The 21552-nt window shown below is 41.8% G+C and overlaps 1 protein-coding gene across 2 annotated transcripts in view; it reads right to left on the reverse strand.

Moving 5' to 3' along the window:
* LOC115193732 (gamma-adducin) overlaps window positions 1-21552 on the reverse strand; it is a 39780-nt gene that overhangs the window by 13782 nt on the left and 4446 nt on the right. The window contains exons 1-2 of one of the 2 annotated variants that reach the window (XM_029752687.1): window positions 10225-10471; window positions 8576-8856 (exon numbers count right to left, since the gene is read on the reverse strand). In XM_029752687.1, the coding sequence (XP_029608547.1) occupies window positions 8576-8776 (201 nt within the window). In that variant the 5' untranslated portion in view covers window positions 8777-8856; window positions 10225-10471. Of the gene's footprint in view, window positions 1-8575; window positions 8857-10224; window positions 10472-21552 lie in introns of those variants that run through there. The other variant, XM_029752688.1, reaches the window with a different exon arrangement.

Raw genomic sequence — 21552 nt, forward strand, 5'->3', positions numbered from 1 at the left:
AACACTCAGTTTTATCTATTTGTCCATGTTTCATGTTGTTAGTCTATGTCCCACTCATAAATTTCCACCCTGTTAGGCTAAATTATATATAGAAAAATATTATTCAACTGCTGGTATGGTCTGTGCATTTACGCAATACTTTTCACCTTGACCCTGTTCCAATTCCATGTCTATTCAGCCGTTCGCATTAGGACAGGGTGCACAGTGTACTTTCAGTGTACTCTCAGGCCTAACAAGGCCCTCCTTATTACAAGTTTACACAAATCACATTAGAGGTTTCTAAACCCCTCTTTATGTCCATGTGAATAGAGGTGACTGGGAGGTAGCCCTCCCATTAAGTCAGCCTATTAATTTATGCTCACAGTATTGTTGTGAATCTTGGGTACCCTTCCCAAAAAAGACGATTATTCTGCAAGCCTCTTTGGTGGAACGCCAGCATTCCACACCATTTCAGAGCGGTTCCCATGGTGATGAGCTAAGTTCCACTTGTTGGGGTCTGTTATGCAATCACAGATGAGCGTGGGCTCATCTCATTTTTTACAGGCATGTGTTTGTTGCACCTCCTAGCAGCCTCTCTAACCACATTTTACTGCTTGATTATCTGCCCCTCTGATTCACAATGGCATATATGATGTATTTATCATCGGTGCATGTAGGCAACATTTTCTGCTTATACTCAAGGGTTTGAGTCAAATAGGAATACATACAGTGGATGCCAATACTTCTGTTCATGCCTATATGTTGTTGTCTCTCCATTTGATTTAATTAAAAGCCCAGTGCAGTCAAAAACGTGATTGTCTTGTGTTATAATATATATATATATATATATATATATATATATATATATATATATATATATTTCCACACTATGATGAAATTGAAATAAAACTGTAAAATTGTAAAAAGGATGATAATGCCCTTTTAGTGTAAGAGCTGTTTGAAAAAAAACACCTGAAATTTCAGCCTGTTTTGGTGGGATGGCGTTTTGGCCTGCCTGGTGACATCACCAGGTGGTAAATTAGTAGACCAATAAGAAAAAGTTCCAAACATAGAAATAGATTTAATAGACGGGCATCCCCATTCAAGTCATTGATGGCATTATGGGTGGACTTGTGGCCATTGCGAGTGTACCCATAGGAGCAAAGCAGGAACTGTACCCATAAATCTGTGCTGTGATTTGTTGAATCAACTCAACTGACATTACAAAAATACATTCCATTACATGAGGCACATCAGTTAGAATGAACATTCTACATTATCATGGAAATTATTCCATCACAATACCAGGCAGCCATTATCACACGATAATAAGTAATTCCCCATCGACCACACCCACAAATTGGGGAAAACCTGCAAAAATCCTATTGACCCCCATTGTAAGAGACAACTTCGTCGTAGATTTTTTGTTATACAGAAAGAACAAAACATGTTGAAGAGCTGCTGTGTCGTTCAATGTACATGTAACCAGCTAAAAAAATCCAGACCTAAGGTTCGCAATGCTCTCACTTAGGGAAATGGAGCCTGTGAGAAGAGCCCTGTGACTTCAGCGTGGAAGAGTGGGAAATGTGGGGACCTGTTGTCCAAGTAGGCTACACGTAACTATATGTGTGGAAAGCATTTCCCCACAGGTAAGACATTTAACTTGTTTAGTATAGTCCGTTTGTAACTCCACTCACTTGTAGATGTATAGTCCTTTTGTGTTGTTGGTCTTGGCTAGCTAGCTAGCACTCACGTGGCAGCTAGCAACATCATGGGGCATGAGGGAAGCCCTACAATATAAAGTTTTTCTAAGTAGTGAGAACACTCGAGAGCAGGCAATGTTGAAAAGTCAACTTTAGACATGTTGTACTTTTCTTAAAATGTAGTTTTGTAATTGACTAAAACAAGCAGACAACAATAAAATGTCTACTTTTTTTGCTGTGAGCCAATGGGGTAACCTAGGTAACCACAGGTTGTTTCCCCACAAATTTCCTGGGCTAGAGGTTCTAAGCCCATTATGTTTTCCAAACCTCTCTGCTAATAACAGCTAGTTTTCATTCTTCCCCTCCCCACTCAGACCACTCCCTGACAGTCCTAGCAAAATTCTTGCTTGAGAAAATGGCTCTTTGCTAAGAAGCAATTTTTTGATCATTGCTGACTATTTTAATTGAAAACAATCACGGTAAGATACTTAACTGTTACCCAGAAATGATTTGATATTTAAATAAAAATGGCTGCATTGGACCTTTAATAATGCTAAACCGTGAACTTGGTCAGACAATGTATATTAAAGCTGACATTTATTTTTGGACTGGTTAATATTTAATATTGTTTCCTCTGAAAGTAGTACAAACATGGTGCCAGTTGATTAAACGTTTTGCCACCATTGCTGGTCTGACCAATCGGAATCCACATTTCAAGATTGTTTTGATCATGCGGATTGGGACATGTTCCGGGTAGCCTCAGAGAATAATATTGACGTATACGCTGATTCGGTGAATGAGTTTATAAGGAAGTGCATAGGACATGTTGTACCTACTGTGACTATTAAAACCTACCCTAACCAGAAACCGTGGATAGATGGCGGCAATCGCACAAAACTGAAAGCACGAACCACCACATTTAACCATGGAAAGGTGACTGGGAATATGGCCAAATACAAACAGTGTAGTTATTCCCACTGCAAGGCAATCAAACAAGCAAAATGACAGTATAGAGTAGAGGTTGACCGATTAATCGGCATGGCCGATTTCAAGTTTCCATAACAAATCGGCCTTTTTGGACGCCGATTATGGCCAATTAGATTGCAATCCATGAGGAAACTGCATGGCAGGCTGACCATCTGTTAAACGAGTGCAGCGTCAAAAGGAGCTTGTTGCTGCAACGAGCCAAGGTAAGTTGCTAGCTAACATTAAACTTATCTTATATAAAACAATCAATCTTCACATCATCACTAGTTAACTACACATGGTTGATGATATTACTAGGTTAACCAGCTTGTCCTGCGTTTCATATAATCAATGGGGTGCCTGTTAATTTATCATCGAATCACAGCCTACTTCAACTTTGCCAAACAGGTGACAATTTAACAAAAAGCACATTCGCGAAAAAAGCACATTCGTTGCACAAATTGTACCTAACCATAAACATCAATGCCTTTCTTAAAATCAATACACAGAAGAATATTTTTTTAAACCTGCATATTTAGTTAAAATAAATGCATGTTAGCAGGCAATATTAACTAGGGAAATTGTGTCACTTCTCTTGCGTTCAGTGCAAGCAGAGTCAGGGTATATGCAACAGTTTGGGCCACCTGGCTCATTGCGAACTGTGTTTCTTCCTAACAAAGACCGTCATTAATTTGCAAGAATTTTTGATAATTATGACATAACACTGAAGGTTGTGCAATGTAACAGTAATATTTAGACTTACGGTTGCCACCCGTAGCGACAAAATACGGAATGGTTCCGTATTTTACTGAAAGAATAAACGTTTTGTTTTCGAAATGATCGATTCCGGATTTTACCATATTAATGACCAAAGGCTACAAGCCTGAAATACAATTTCAGTGTGTTTATTATAATTAAGTCTATGATTTGATAGAGCAGTCTGACTGAGCAGTGGTAGGCAGCAGCAGGCTCGTAAGCATTCATTCAAAATAGCACTTTACTGTGTTTGCGAGCAGCTCTTAGCAATGCTTGAAGCACAGCGCTGTTTATGACTTCAAGCCTATCAACTCACGAGATTAGTCTGGCAATACTAAAGAGCCTATAAGAACCACCAGCTTTCATATTCATGTTCTGAGCAAGGAACTTAAAACGTTAGCTTTTTTATATGTGGCACATATTGCACATTTACTTTCTTCTCCAACACTATTTTTTTTCATTATTTAAACCAAATTGAACATGTTTCATTATTTATTTGAGACTAAAATGATTTTATGTTTTACACTGCTCAAAAAATTAAGGGAACACTTAAACAACACAATGTAACTCCAAGTCAATCACACTTCTATGAAATCAAACTGTCCACTTAGGAAGCAACACTGATTGACAATAAATTTCACATGCTGTTGTGCAAATGGAATAGACAACAGGTGGAAATTATAGGCAATTAGCAAGACACCCCCAATAAAGGAGTGGTTCTGCAGGTGGTGACCACAGACCACTTTCAGTTCCTATGCTTCCTGGCTGATGTTGTGGTCACTTTTGAATGCTGGCAGTGCTTTCACTCTAGTGGTAGCATGAGACGGAGTCTACAACCCACACAAGTGGCTCAGGTAGTGCAGCTCATCCAGGATGGCACATCAATGCGAGCTGTGGCAAGAAGGTTTGCTGTGTCTGTCAGCGTAGTGTCCAGAGCATGGAGGCGCTACCAGGAGACAGGCCAGTACATCAGGAGACGTGGAGGAGGCCGTAGGAGGGCAACAGCCCAGCAGCAGGACCACTACCTCCGCCTTTGTGCAAGGAGGAGCAGGAGGAGCACTGCCAGAGCCCTGCAAAATGACCTCCAGCAGGCCACAAATGTGCATGTGTCTGCTTAAACGGTCAGAAACAGACTCCATGAGGGTGGTATGAGGGCCCGACGTCCACAGGTGGGGGTTGTGCTTACAGCCCAACACCGTGCAGGATGTTTGGCATTTGCCAGAGAACACCAAGATTGGCAAATTCACCACAGGCGCCCTGTGCTCTTCACAGATGAAAGCAGGTTCACACTGAGCACATGTGACAGACGTGACAGTCTGGAGACGCCGTGGAGAACGTTCTGCTGCCTGCAACATCCTCCAGCATGACCGGTTTGGCGGTGGGTCAGTCATGGTGTGGGGTGGCATTTCTTTGGGGGGCCGCACAGCCCTCCATGTGCTCGCCAGAGGTAGCCTGACTGCCATTGGGTACCGAGTTGAGATCCTCAGACCCCTTGTGAGACCATATGCTGGTGCGGTTGGCCCTGGGTTCCTCCTAATGCAAGACAATGCTAGACCTCATATGGCTGGAGTGTGTCAGCAGTTCCTGCAAGAGGAAGGCATTGATGCTATGGACTGGCCCGCCCATTCCCCAGACCTGAATCCAATTGAGCACATCATGTCTCGCTCCATCCACCAACGCCACGTTGCACCACAGACTGTCCAGGAGTTGGCGGATGCTTTAGTCCAGGTCTGGGAGGAGATCCCTCAGGAGACCATCCGCCACCTCATCAGGAGCATGCCCAGGCGTTGTAGGGAGGTCATACAGACACGTGGATGCCACACACACTACTGAGCCTCATTTTGACTTGTTTTAAGGACATTACATCAAAGTTGGATCAGCCTGTAGTGTGGTTTTCCAAATCCAGACCTCCATGGGTTGATAAATTGGATTTCCATTGATTCTTTTTGTGTGATTTTGTTGTCAGCACATTCAACTATGTAAAGAAAAAAGTATTTAATAAGATTATTTCATTAATTCAGATCAAGGATGTGTTATTTTAGTGTTCCCTTTATTTTTTGAGCAGTGTATATTAAGTTAAAATAAAATGGTTCATTGTTCATTCAGTATTGTTGTAATTGTCATCATTACAAATATATACAAAAATCATCTGATTAATCGGTATCGGCTTTTTTTGGTACTCCAGTAATCGGTATCGGCGTTGAAAAATCATAAATCGGCCGACCTCTAGTATAGCGACAAAGCGGAGTAGCAATTCAACGGCTTAGACACGAGACATGTGGAAGGGTCTACAGACAATCACGGACTACAAAAGGAAAACCAGCCACGTCACAGACACCGACGTGTTGCATCCAGACAAACTAAACACCTTCTTTGCCCGCTTTGAGGATAATACAGTGCCACCGACGCAGCCAGCTACCAAGGACTGTGGGCTCTCCTTCTCTGTGGCAAACATGAAAAAGACATTTAAGCGTGTTAACTCTCGCTGCTGGCCCAGACGGCATGCCTAGCTGCGTCCTCAGAGCATGCGCAGACCAGCAGGCTGGTGTGTTTACGGACATATTCAATCTCTCCCTATCCCAGTCTGATGTCCCCACACTCTTCAATATGGCCACCATTGTTCCTGTACCCAAGAAGACAAAGGTAACTGAACTAAATGACTATCGCCCCGTAACACTCACTTCTGTCATCATGAAGTGCTTTGAGAGGCTAGTCAAGGATCATATCCCCCTAGACCCACTTCAATTTGCTTACTGCCCTAATAGGACCACAGATGATACAATCGCCATCACACTGCCCTATCTTATCTGAACAAGAGGAATACCTACGTAAGAATGCTGTTCATTGTACCCTCCAAGCTCATCCTTAAGCTTGAGGCCCTGGGTCTCAACCCCACCCTGTGCAATTGGGTCCTGGACTTCCTGATGGGCCGCCTCCCGGAGGTGAAGGTAGGAAACAACATCTTCACTTCGCTGATCCTCAACACTGGGGGCCCCACAAGGGTGCGTGCTCAGCCCCCTCCTGTACTCCCTGTTCACTCATGACTGCGTGGCCATGCAAGCCTCCAACTCAATCATCAAGTTTGCAGACGACACAACAGTAGTAGGCTTGATTACCAACAACAACGAGACAGCCTACAGGGAGGAGGTGAGGCCACTCGGAGTGTGGTGTCAGGAAAAGAACCTCTCACTCAACGTCAACAAAACAAAGGAGATGATCGTGGACTTTAGGAAACAGCAGAGGGAGCACCCCCCTATCCACATTGACGGGACAGCAGTGGAGAAGGTGGAAAGTTAAGTTCCTCGGAGTACACATCACAGACAAACTGAAATGGTCCACCCACACAGACAGTATGGTGAAGAAGGCGCAACAGATGCACAATTGAGAGCATCCTGTCAGGCTGTATCACCGCCTGGTTCGACAACTGCACCGCCCACAACCGCATGGCTCTCCAGAGGGTGGTGCGGTCTGCACAACGCATCACCGGGAGCAAACTACCTGCCGTCCAGGGCACCTACAGCACTCAATGTCACAGGAAGGCCAAAAAGATCATCAAGGACAACAACCACCTGAGCCACTACCTGTTCTCGCCTTCTGAATGGTAGCGGGGTGGTCAGTACAGGAGCATCAAAGCTGGGACCGAGAGACTGAAAAACAGCTTATATCTCAAGGCCAACAGACTGTTAATAAACAGCCATCACTAACACAGAGAGGCTGCTGCCTACATACAGACCTGAAATCATTGGCCACTTTAATAATGTTTACATATCTTTCATTACTCCTTTCATATGTACACTACCGTTCAAAAGTTTGGGGATACTTAGAAATGTCCTTTAAATTGTCCATTAAAATAACATAAAATTGATCAGAAATACAGTGTACACATTGTTCATGTTGTAAATGACTATTGTAGCTGGAAACAGCTGATTTTTATGGAATATCTACATAGGCGTACAGAGGCCCATTATCAGCAACCAACACCACTGTGTTCCAATGGCACGTTGTGCTAGCTAATCCAAGTTTATAATTTTAAAAGGCTAATTGATCACTAGAAAACACTTTTGCAAATATGTTAGCACAGATGAAAATGGTTGTACTAATTAAAGAAGCAATAAAACTGGCTTTCTTTAGACTAGTTGAGTATCTGGAGCATCAGCATTTGTGGGTTCGATTACAGGCTCAAAATGGCCAGAAACAAAGACCTTTCTTCTGAAACTCGTCAGTCGATTCTTGTTCTGAGAAATTAAGGCTATTCCATGCAAGAAATTGCCAATAAACTGAAGATCTCGTACAACGCTGTGTACTACTCCCTTCATAGAACAGCGCAAACTGACTCTAACCAGAATAGAAAGAGGAGTGGGAGGCCCTGGTGCACAACTGAGCAAGAGGACAAGTGCATTAGAGTGTCTAGTTTGAGAAACAGACGCCTCACACGTCCTCAACTGGCAGCTTCATTAAATAATACCCGCAAAACACCAGTCTCAACGTCAACAGTGAAGAGGCGACTCCAGGATGCTGGCCTTCTAGGCAGAGTTGCAAAGAAAAAGCCATACCGCAGACCTGCCAATAAAAGGAAAAGATTAAGATGGGCAAAAGAACACAGACACTGGACAAAGGAACTCTGCCTAGAAGGCCAGCATTCCGGAGTCGCCTAGACACTAATGTGCTTGTCCACTTGCTCAGTTGTGCACCGGGGCCTCCCACTCCTCTTTCTATTCTGGTTAGAGCCAGTTTTCGCTGTTCTAACTGACCCCAAACTTTTGAACGGTAGTGTATATACTGTATTTTATACCATCTATTGCATCTTGGCTATGCCTCTCTGTCATTGCTCATCCATATATTTATATATTCCTATTCCATTCCTTTACTTAGATTTGTGTGTATTCGGTAGTGGTTGTAGAATTGTTAGATTACATGTTAGATATCGCTGCACTGTCGGAACTAGAAGCACAAGCATTTCACTACACTCGCAATAACATCTGCTAACCATGTGTATATGACCAATAACATTTGATTTGATGAAAACATCAACGGTCTCTACAAGACCCAACGACATAGGCCTGGATCTCAAAGAGCTAAACTTTTCAGGCCATTTGATGGTCTGCAACCAGATAATGAAAGTGGCTGTACTGTGTACAGACATTAACATAGACAGAGAACAAGCAACATACTGGACTCTGTAGAATCTGAGTGACTCTCTTCTTCTGCTCCATCATGTTGAAGTCCTGCTGTATTTCAGGTGACATGTTCCTGCTGCGGAGGTACTCAGGGTCGCTCTCATCCACCCGGTCAAAGTACCTCTCCTTGGAGTCTGTGCTGGATAGGGACAGGGTCATGGACCCAACAGCCTGTCTGATCTCCACCAAACTCATACTGTACAAATCTTCAGGATCGGGCCTCACCTCTCTCTGGTCCTCACCTGCCACACTGCAGGACAGCTGGCTCTGGGAATCTGTTGGGGACAGACCAAAACTTCAGTTTCTCACCAGAGCTAGTCAACAAGTGGGGCCAGATGTGAAAATGTATTTATTTCACAGGAAACTTGATTAATAGTAAATCAGTTCATTTTATTGCTGAGGAAATCTAATTAGATTTGCACACACACACACAATTTGGGCTCCCGAGTGGCGCCGTGGTCTAAGGCACTGCATCGCAGTGCTAGAGGCGTCACTACAGACCCTGGTTCGATTCCAGGCTGTATCACAACCAGACGTGATTCGGAGTCCCATAGGGTGGTGCACAATTGGCCCAGCGTCATTAGGGTTTGGCCGGGGTAGGCCGACATTGTAAATAAGAATTTGTTCTTAACTGACTTACCTAGTTAAATAAAATACAAAACCTCTAACCACTATCCTCTGCAGGCAGACAGAGAATCCCGTGTCAACTGTAATCTGTGAGGGAAGGAAACGACAACCACCTACGCCTAGTCATGCCAACAGCCACAATAATGTCAATAAAACATCATAGAGGGGTTTTGTGTTACCACCTCATGTAAATCAACTCGTTTTGGAGGGCAGTTAGCACCTCGGGTGTTAAAGTAACACTCATTGGGGTGGTGGGCAACATACTTTCTTTTGTTGCTCTACTATGCCTGATCAATGTCAGGGTCGTCAGCACGTTCTTATCAACGCAACTAGATGTGATGAAGGCTGGACAAAAATTGTGGCAACAAATATTTTACTCGTTTTACAGTGTCAAACGTGGGCTATTCAATGTACTTTTTCTACAATGAAATGCCAAAGATAACTTAAACTGTTATTTGAAGATAATATACAGTAATTACAGAAAAAAATCAGCAGAGCATTTCCTTTATTGTACCCATAGAATAACTAATGATGGGGGGCTTCTAATCAAAAATAAATGGTAAATGAATTCAACCATATGTTCAAAAAGGAGTAAAACAATACCACGCTCTGCTAATTCGTACTGGCAAGCAGCATACCGAGGCACTCAATAGAGTGAGTTAACGCTTAAAATCACATCCAACAATGTGATGTGATGGAAGAGCAGACTAATAGAGAAAATTGCATGCATGAGATCAATCAAAAGTCTAATGAAGATACTCAACTCACTGGAAATAGAGATTATGTATATTATGGACGTAGTCGAGTATACTTAGAAAACTCGAAATCGGCTACTCCATTGAGGATCGCATCAAGACAAAAAGTTGAAAATGTATGGCAATTTATAGTCGACATCGACTAGTGACTTTCACCTTCCATGATTATTATCAAGACGCAGAGTGCTACAACACTTTGCACAAAACCAGTCCACAGGAAACAGACAACATAGTATGCAGTAACTATTTGAAACATCAAACCTTTTTGGCAGTGATCGTATCCTCGTAGGCTATCTAACCGCAGAAGACCAACACAGTCCTGGACAGAATTAGAATTCAAAGATCGAGAGGGAAAAGTGTTAAATGTATTCCAGATTTCGATGCATTCTGACTGCAATGGTGTAAAAAAAATATCCGTCTGTGCATTGTAGCTAGTGAATATCTAAACAGCTGTGTATGCACGATGCGAGTACGTCCGCGTGTTGTGTGTGGGCATACTGTACTCTTTGGAGTGGGTGTGTTAGTGTGGGGAAAAGGGGAAAAGAGAGACCATGTGACTTCTCATATCCGCCTACTAATTTGCCAATTTGGCGGGACCAAAAAATGGCAATTCGCACCCCCTCTCAATCCAACCGAATCCAACTCTAGACTGACTTCAGTAACAGTAGGCTAATTACATATAAAGTGAAGTGAAACTCTTTTATGTTATCAAGACCTCCAATAGGCTACAGTAAAACAGATCAGGAATAGATCGTATTGCTGGACTAATTCTCTGAATACTTATACTTATAACAATGGGAATAGGAATGATGTCACTGTTGGAAAAAGTGTGTGTGCGCGTGAGTGTGTGTGTGTGGAAGAGCGTATGTGTATGACGATCTTGAAAATAACCATCCGCTATTTAATTTCATGAATAATTGAGAAATCTGCCTTTCCCATGGCCTTGGAGAAGAGGTTGACGTCAAATCTTTGGCCCAACATTACCAACAAATAAAACGTAAATGCCTCAACGTGCTGTGTATCTCCACTGACGAATACAGTCAAAAAGTGAATGCATGCAGTAAGTAGTAGGTTATACTAAATCAGGTGGTTTGCTCTGTGGCTCAGTGGAAGCAATGCAACACAAACGTTCACATATGCATGCCTCAATAATACACATTATAGGATTGTCCCTTCAGTTCACAGTGATCAGACATCCTTTTAGGAACAGGAGTATTGTGTATGTGTCACACTGAAATAATCCCATTTCCACAATCTTGGGTTTGTCAGAATATGACTTAACCTAAAAAGCACTTTGAAGGGCAACGCATTTCATACAATTGCATCACTTACTGAGAGAGCTCTTGAGTCTAGACATCATAGCTATACTTGATCTGTTTCTTGAATAATCGGACTATTCTAGAAACACCATTGAAGTCTTAACTCTCAAAGGGTATATTTCACAACTCTCAGAACTTTAGATTGAAAAATGATGTATCAAATGGACCAAATGATATTTCCTGTGCCATAGAAGGCACACATAGACGTCACATTTCAAACAGCAACATAGTGATATGCCCCTCAACCACTAGTGGGATTGTGGAGATATCGTGTTGATTAGCCTACAGACATAGACAAAATTATTCCAGTTCTAGTCAAGGGTTGAATGAATTAAGAACATTTAAAAAAAAATAGAAATGACAGTTCATTACCTCTTCAGATTGATGTAAACATTTTATTCCTTACTTGAATTAAATGTAATAGTATATTCTGGCATCCTTTTAAAACTACATTTTGATCAAATGTGTATCTCTGGCCCCTGTTTTGGTTCCTTGGGAATGTGGTTCACTAGCCCATTCAGGAAATAATACAACTTAACTCTATTAACTCTGTTAATGAACTCCCACTCTGGGTTGTGTCCTAACCACTTGCAACATATTTTTGTTCTGAGAAATTAAATTGGCTTTATTGCACAAAAATAGAAATAAGATTGTGTTCTGCCAACTTTTGTGTCAAACACAAAGACATACAAATTACAACAAATCATTGATGTGCTCTGCCAACTTTTAGGAGCAATTAATAATATTGACTTACTATAAGAGCACTCACTCCCACACAAACACACACAGAAAGTTTACAGTAGAATTTGGTCTCCTAATGCACCAAACGTAAACATTTCTTGCTGCACCAAGGACCTCTAACCTATCGGTTCAAAAGGTGACACACGCACACACACACTTGGGGAGAGGAAGCAGAGTGGAGTCTCCACGGCGAGGCAGATACGGGGACATATGGTTTGATGTAATGAAAAGCAGAACATTCTCACTGCAGAGCTGTGTGACCCTTCAACTCCCAAAGGCTAGCATGGTTTCAACCCTGCCTGCAAACTACACTAAACATGTAGTACACATACACACACATACTCAGCATCCTCCCACTGAAGCCCTACATTCTCTGTAACTCTATTTTGACTTTTTAAACAGGGCAATCCCTCTTGTGTAGCATTGACCAGATGTCTTGTGTTATTACTAGAGATCTTATTCACAAACAGTAAGAAATATATATCAGAAACACAAGCATACCTATTTCTTATGATTGATTACTAAGGGCCTAAATACAATCCCCCAAAACACATAAAGGAAAAATCCACTCAAAAACAATATATTGTTATTTGTTTCATTAGTCCATTGTTGACATAGTCCCAAAATGTTTTAATGAAGAACTGAGGAAACCCACATTATCTTAGGATAACAACAAGAGAGATAAGCATTTATGAGATCCTACGTCATCCCTGACATGAACTTGACCTCACTCCTTGGCAGAGGGAACCATATAAAAGGCTGATTTATAGAATAAAATGGGTTTACAGTAACAAGTCTCGCTGCTCTTCCAAAGGCTTCCAATGAACTTCCAAGATGTCCACTCTAACATTATTAACAAGTAGGAGACTAAGGAGATGATTGTGGACTACAGGAAAAAGAGGACCGAGCACGCCCCATTCTCATCGACGGGGCTGTAGTGGAGCAGGTTGAGAGTTTCAAGTTCCTTGGTGTCCACATCACCAACAAACTAACATGGTCCAAGCACACCAAGACAATCGTGAAGAGGGCACGACAAAACCTATTCCCCCTCAGGAGACTGAAAAGATTTGGCAAGGGTCCTCAGATCCTCAAAAGTTTCTTCAACTGCACCATCGAGAGCATCCTGACTGGTTGCATCACTGCCTGGTATGGCAACTGCTCGGCCTCTGACCGCAAGGCACTACAGAGGATAGTGCGAACGGTCCAGTACATCACTGGGGCCAAGCTCCCTGCCATCCAGGACCTCTATACCAGGCGGTGTCAGAGGAAGGCCCTAAAAATTGTCAAAGACTCCAGCTACCCTAGTCATAGACTGTTCTCTCTCCTACCGCACAGCAAGCGGTACCAGAGCGCCAAGTCTAGGTCCAAGAGGCTTCTAAACACCTTCTACCCCCAAGCCATAAGACTCCTGAACATCTAGTCAAATGGCTACCCAGACTATTTGAAGCCCCCCCCTCCCACTCCCTCTTTACACCACTGTTACTCTCTGTTGTCATCTATGCATAGTCACTTTAATAACTCTTCCTACGTGCTACCTCAACTAGCCGGTGCCCCGAACATTGACTCTGTATCGGTACACCCCTGTATATAGTCTCACTATTGTTACGTTACTGCTGCTCTTTAATTACTTGTTACTTTTATCTCTTATTCTTATCCATATTTTTTTTAAACTGCAATGTTGGTTAGGGGCTCATAAGTAAGCATTTCACTGTAAGGTCTACACCTGTTGTATTCGGGGCATGTGACTAATAAAATTTGATTTGATTTGACTCTAGACTCATTGCAAAGTTATGCATTTACATACAGAACCACTGATTTAAAACCCGTGCGTCAATGTAAGTTACATAATTTAAAAAATCCCCATCAAAATCCGTAAATTTAAGCTCGAGATATCAGTTTTTTTGCAATACAATGCATCCACCTATGTCGGCTTTCCGCATCTGTGGTGGAAGGTGGCCGAGCTCCAGCGGTGTTTGTCAGACCATGAGACATCCCAAAAATCAGTCTTCTAATGAAAACATATGTAGCGTCCAAACGGTTTGACCTACAAACTATTATGGCCACTCCATGGAAAGGGGAGACTCCCACAAGTGTCACGGGACTTGTTTGAAGGTAACCCATACAAACAAATGGTAGTATGTTTTGTGCCAACAAAAATAAGAGGTTAATTATGTGTCCATAGAAAAACATTTCCTTAGCTTTCTTATATCTCCTAGATATAAGACAGACACTTCAAAACCTTATGCCTTATGATTTATTTTTAGACTGTCTTTTTTGCCATTTATGAATGTGTTATTCAATGCGTTTCTGTGGGCTATAGTAGTAAATGCCAAATTCAATATTTTATAAAATATTTTTTATATATTTTGGAGGGATACCTAAAGGGGTCCTAAAATTCTAAATGAAATAGCTAACGGATCCATATTATGACCATCTTAAAACAATTCCATATGTTAGCTTAGTAAACCCCATGCCCCCTCCCCCTACCACCCAAACGGCTTAGACTTTTAGATTGGTAACATGTGAATGGCACATATCCACTCCAGAAGATGCAATATGCTGCACGTCTTTTGGGTCAGTTATGTGGTGTGCTTTTTTCTGTTCTCATTGTCAAAATGGGCATAATAACTTCCAATCAGTGTTTTTTACAACTCACAAAATAATTGTGAAAGAGAAAGTTTGGCAGGAATTCAATTAGATTTCAGCTTTAATGAATCAGTGGACCAGAACTCTGGCAGGCAAGACATACAGTAGTATATCCTAATAAACTGACTGTAATGACAACTAAAATCATGAATTTATACCTTTCTCTCCATTTGGTTCCTTTCACCATGCGTTCATTTAGCTTTTTTTTTCCTTTAACTGTTTTTCCCATCAGAGCATCTGAATCAACACAGCATTGGTCAAACAGGAATGTTTTGGCCAGTGTTTTTTTTTTTGTTGTTGTTTGTTTTTTAGCTTACTCCGTCAGTAATTGTTTGATTGTCACAAGAACTCTTGATGAAAATATTTTTTCTATTTCAGTGTTCACATTTTATTTTCATCATTTTCTAACAGACTTTTATTTATCAAGCTATGCTAATACACTGCGTGCACAATTATTAGGCAAATTGTATTCCTCGGGATTAATTTTATTGTTGAACACAATGCTCTCGGTCAATCCAAAATGTTATTGAACCTCAAACCTGAATGTTTAACAAAGGAAAAGTGAGTTTTGTCTTTCTCAGGGAAATATATAAGTGTGCAGAATTATTAGGCAACTATTAGTGTGCAGAATTATTAGGCAACTAAATTACAAAAATAATTTCTCTCAACTCACTTGTTTATTCTCCATTTTTAGAGTAAGTGTAACAGATAAGTAACACAAAATGACAATTATATAACATTTTTGGCCTTTCAAAAATATTCAGTGACCAATATAGCCACCCTTATTTTCAATAACTGCCATGAGCCTTTCATCCATGGAGTCTGTCAGTTTCTTGATCTGTTCACGATCAATTTTCGCTGAAGCAGCAACCACAGCCTCCCAAATGCTGTTCAAAAAGGTGTATTGTCTTCCATCACTGTAAATCTCACGTTTGAGAAGGGCCCACAAGTTCTCAATAGGATTTAAGTCAGGTGAGGAAGGGGGCCAGGTCATTATTCAGGCATCTTTGAGGCCCTTGCTGGCTAGCCAAGCAGTGGAGTACTTGGATGCATGTCATGGAGCATTGTCCTGCATAAAGATCATAGCCTTCTAGAATGCTGAGGACTTCTTCCTGTACCACTGTTTGACGAAAGAATCTTCCAGAAACTGGAAGTAGGTTTGGGAGTTGAGTTTCAGTCCATCTTCAACCCAAAAAGGTCCAACTACCTCATCCTCAATGATAGCAGCCCATACCAGTACCCCTCCTTCACCTTGCTGGCACCTGACTCAAAGTGGTGCCCTGTGTCCATTACTGATCCAGCTACGGGCCCATCCATTTGGTCCATCAAGAGTCACTTTCATTTCATCTGTCCATAAAACCTTTGAAAAAATCTGTCGTCAGGTATTTCTTTGGCCAATCTTGACGCTTCAACTTGTGCATCTTATTCAGTTGTGGTCTTGTTTCAGCCTTCTTGACCTTGGCCATGTCTCTGAGCACTTGACACCTTGTACTTCTGAACACTCCAGGTAGGTTGCAGTTCTGAAATACGGTGGCACTGGAGGATAATGGGTTCCTGGTAGTTTGACGTTTAATTCTTCTCAAGTCTTTTGCAGTTAATTTGCACCTTTTCTTCCCCATGCGTTTTTTGCGCCCCAGTTGACTATTCGCAACAAAACGTTTGAATGTCCGGTGGTCACACCTCAATAGTTTAGCTATTTAAAGAGTGTCGCATCCGTCTGAAAGGCATTTTACATTTTTGGCTTTTCAGTGTCAGTTAAATTTATTTTTTGGCCCATTTACCTGAGGTAATGAGGCTGCCTAATAATTATGCACACCTTGATATAAGGTGGTATTCACTTTCGCCACACCCTCCGTCATTACACAAATACATATCACCTGAAAATGATTAAATCCAATAAGCGTTCAAGTTTATATGGTTTGGAGTTCTAAAATGTGAATAGAAACAATGATAAGATCAGAATACTCACTTGCCTAATAATTGTGCACACAGTGTAGTTATTACTGTACTAATCTGTAACACAACATTAACTATCAATGAATCTAATCATGGAATCTCCTTCACATACTCCGCCAAATGTTTCTAGCTGACAAGACTTCTGGTTCGTTGAAGGCCATTAAAGTTTATAGGCATTATTATTATGTCTGTTGCTCAAACTGAGGAAATAATGTCCACGTCATGGTGGCTGTAAACTTAAATGAGGGGATAATGAGAAAAACGACATGTCTTCACAGGAAGCCTCATGGTGAACTCTGGGCTTCCAGCCAGAAAATCATATGTTTGTCAGCGCAGAGAAAGAAATAAGAGAGTGAGAATCATAATAATGTAGACCAGGCAGCCCTATCTCCCCCAAACTTCCTTTTTCAATGAATCATAATAATGTAGACCAGGCAGCCCTATCTCCCCCAAACTTCCTTTTTCAATGAATCAATCACATTTTCTTTATAAAGCCATTTTTACATCAGCAGTTGTCCGAAAGTCCTTTTCAGGGGGGAGTCTAGGTGTCTTGGAGGTGGAAACATCCTATTCTCATCAGTCAATATTACAGGTCATGTTGCCTTCTTGACTGATTATTCCTGCCGTCAGAGCAAAATGTTAAAGGTCATAGCCCCTTATCAGCCATTCGCATTCGCTCTACGTCATATCTGTTGATTTTCTTGTGTCTAGTTAATGACTCTTTAAAGATTGAAAGGGCAACTTTTCTCTCTAGGGTCTATGAAATATTTCCAGAGACTTTTACATCCATGTCTGTCCCCTCCCATACCTCAATTTCGGGAATTATCCTTTGGCCTCTGTGATGGGGAACACCATATTTTATTATCAACAAAAGGACCTTTGACCCTAACCCAACTAATTGATACCAACTGTTGAGAGCTGACAGACACCACAGTCCTCTTGGGAGAAAAATAACGTGTTGTTTATGAGTTAATTTGATACAGTAAAATATCCCACCGCATAGTTTCAGAGTTTGAGGAAATGGATACCTCATCGAATTTCACCAACAGCGCCTTCAAGTCGGTTCCACTGAGAAAAAATATCCGTTAACAACAGTTCTCTCAAGAGAATACCACCATGGACCAATGTTGAACAACTTCACAACTCCCTAGATACAGTATGCATAAACATGAACATTCTTAACCTTACACATTTTCTTTGAGAGCGTCTTAGCCACTGAATTTGTTACCCACTTCAAGCCTTTTTGTAAGTAATGAAATAGGATTAAGCCTCTGTAATGCTGATTAAATTGATACCTCACTGTAAATGGGTGGTGCACAGCTTTCTCATATAATGGAAATGTAGATAATTTCCCCCAAGAGCCTTATGTAATAACCAAGTCAGTGTCAAAGTCCTGAGAACCGTCTATTTCTGAAACCCTATTTCAGGATATTGAGCACTGCGTAGCTTAACTGAAGGCTACTCCTTCTGCCTTTGGTCTGAGCTATTGTTCCCCCTTGTAGTGTTCTAAGTTTACTGTCAAATGCACAAACAAGAGAACTACTGTTACAAACATTTACATGTATGCTAAACTCTATAATATGAAGAACATGCTATAGGGGAACATAATCATATGGAATTTCTAAATAAGAAACCCTCTGACTGCCAGTCTATCTTTTAAATACAATCACACTACTTATGAATATGCATTGTACTCTCCACTAGACTTGAACATGGTTCTGCTTTTCACTTTAGCAGTGTGGGTGATAAGCAGCAATGTACATGTACAGGCAACTAGGGACCTGGAGCAATTTACATTGCTGCAGTCAGAACAGTATTTTCCACAGCTTTATATAGAATTTAAAACTGACAGATACAACACATACATAATGGCTAGGAGAGAGGACTGAGCTGGATGGGGGAGAATGAGGAGACGGCCAAGCTTTGTTTATTTACAGTACATGGAGGACCTGGCAGAGACTGGATTGGTCTCTATTGCCTCCATCATAGGATGTGGTCTAGGGTGCGGCTGACTATTGGGCTGGAGTAAGGGTCTGGCCAAGTTTAACTCCTGGTGGGTTTATCATATAAAACTAGACCATGGGAAGATGAAGCTGAAAGCTAAAACATATACACTGAGTGTTCAAAACATTAAGTACACCTGCTCTTTCCAGGACATAACTTAAATGCATTTAATAAATAAAGATCTTTAGGGTTACGGTATATTTTGGAGTGTTATACATTTTCATAAACAATGTGGGATGGCAGTGTCAAATGAATCCAGGTGAAAGCTATGACTCCTTATTGATGTCACTTGTTAAATCCACTTTAAACAGTGTAGATGAAGGGGAGGAGACAGGCTACAGAATATTTTTTAAGCCTTGAGACAATTGAGACAGATTGTGCATGTGTGGCATTCAGAGGGTGAATGAGCAAGACAACAAATTGAAGGGCCTTTGAACGGGGTATGGTAGTAGGAGCCGGGCGCATCGGTTTGTGTCAAGAACTGCAACGCTGCTGGGTTTTTACGCTCAACAGTTTCCCGTGTGTATCAAGAATGATCCACCACCCAAAGCACATACAGCCAATTTGACACAACTGTGGGAAGCACTGGAGTCAACATGGGCCAGCATCCCTGTGGAACGCTTTCGACACCTTGTAAAGTCCATGCCCCGACGAATTGAGGCTCTTCTGAGGGCAAAATAGGGTGCAACTCAATATTAGGAAGGTGTTCTTAATGTTTTGTGCACTCAGTGTTTACCAAAATAACTTTACTTTTAAGAACATGGCAACTATTTCAGTAAAATTCATGGCTAAAGAGACTTGTGTTGTGTAGAAAATATCCAATATGTTCCAAATTATGTCTTTCTCATTATGATATACTGCATCTGTTCCTCCCATCCCCTATTTTGCCAAAACATTGCTTAAACTTGACAAATTAATTGCTAATGCTCAATTACATGGTTAAAAAGGTTTGGGTCACGACCCACTGCATGTGAACTTGATGGAAGTCTGAAAACCTAGATTAAAGGACACAATTAGCTATGAAATCTTGCATGTCTCAATTCCACTACACACGCCTACCCAGTGTATAATATTTCTAGAGAGAGAGACATTCATTGAAACAGCTGTTGGTAACTTAATTAACTCAGCATCTGGAACTGATGAGGTTCTGGTCACAGAAAGACCAGACAAACAATAAAAAATATATCTCGACAAGATTGTAAAAACAGCTTTAACTATAGAGTACATCAGCAAAAACAAAACATCTAGATGGTTCTTACCTAAGAAGGGGTACTATAGCATCTTTTTGGCAAATCTGACCATAACTCTATCCTCCTGATTCCTGCTTACAGGTAAAAACTCAAACAGAAAGTAACAGTAATGTGCTCAATACGGAACTGGTGCGATCAAGTGGATGCTGAGCTACAGGACTACTTTGCTAGCACAGACTGGAATATGTTCCGGGATTCATGTCATAACATCAGTGACCGGCTTCATTAATAATTGCATTGACGACGTCATCACCACAGTGACCGTGCATATATATCCCAACTAGAAGCCATGGATTACAGGCAAGATCCACACTGAGCTAAAGGCTTGAGCTGCTGCTTTCAAGGATCAGGACACTAATCTGGACACTGATAAGAAATCCCTCTACGACCTCCGACGAGCCATCAAACAGGCAAAGTGTCAATACAAGACTAAGATCGAATACTATTACACTGCCTCTGACAATCGTCAGAAGTGGCAGGGCTTGCAAACTATCACGGATTACAAAGGGAAACCCAGCCGCAAGCTACCCAGTGACACCAGCCTACCAGACAAGTTAAATGCCTTCCATGCTCACTTCGAGGCAAGCATCATTGAACAATGCATGAGAGCACCAGCTGTTCCAGATGACTGAGTGATCTCGCTCGCCGTAGCCGATGTGAGTAAGACCTTTAAACAGGTTAACATTCACAAGGCCGCGGTGCCAGATGGATTACCAGGACGAGTACTCAGAGCATGCACTGATCAGCTGGAAAGTGTCTTCACTGACATTTTCAACCTCTCCCTGACACTGTCTGTAATACCTACATTTTTCAAGCAGACCACCATAGTCCCTGTGTCCAAGAACGCCAAGGTAACCTGTCTAAATGACTATTGCCCCGTAGCACTGACATTCCAGACACCCTAAACCCACTCCAATTCTCATATGATGCAATCTCTATTGCACCCCACACACTGCCCTTTCCCACCTGGATAAGAGGAACACCTATGTGAGAATGTTGTTCATTGACTACAGCTCAGCGTTCAACACCATAGTGCACTCCAAGCTCATCACTAAGCTCAGGACCCCAGGACTGAACACCTCCCTCTACAACTGGATCCTGGACTTCCTGAATGGTCGCCCCCAGGTGGTGAGAGTAGGCAACAATACATCGGCAACTCTGGCCCATAACATGGGGGTCCCTCAGGGGTGCATTCCTTGTTCCCTAGTGTACTCCCTGTTCACCCACAACTGTGTGGCCGTGCATGACTCCAACACCATCATTAAGTTTGCTGACGACACGACGGTGGTAGGCCTGATCAACGACGGCGAAAAGAAAGCCAAATAGGATGAGGGCAGTGACCTGGTAGCCAGGACAACAACCTTTCCCTAAACGTCAGCAAGACAAAGGAGATGATCTTGGACTACAGGAAACAGAGGGCCGAGCACATCCCCACATTGACAGGGCTGTAGTGGAGTGGGTTGAGAGCTTCAAGTTCATCGCTGTCCACATTACCAATAAATTAAGATGGTCCACAGAGACATCAACACAGTCATGATGAATGCATAGCAATGTCTCTTCCTCCACAGGAGGCTGAAAAGATTTGGCATTGGCCCTCAGATCCTCAAAAAGTTCTAAAGCTGCACCATTGAGAGCATCCTGACTGGCTGCCTCGCCGCTTGGTAAGGCAACTG

The sequence above is a fragment of the Salmo trutta genome, chromosome 5, assembly GCF_901001165.1.
Source record: "Salmo trutta chromosome 5, fSalTru1.1, whole genome shotgun sequence".
NCBI classification, from domain to species: Eukaryota; Metazoa; Chordata; class Actinopteri; order Salmoniformes; family Salmonidae; genus Salmo; species Salmo trutta.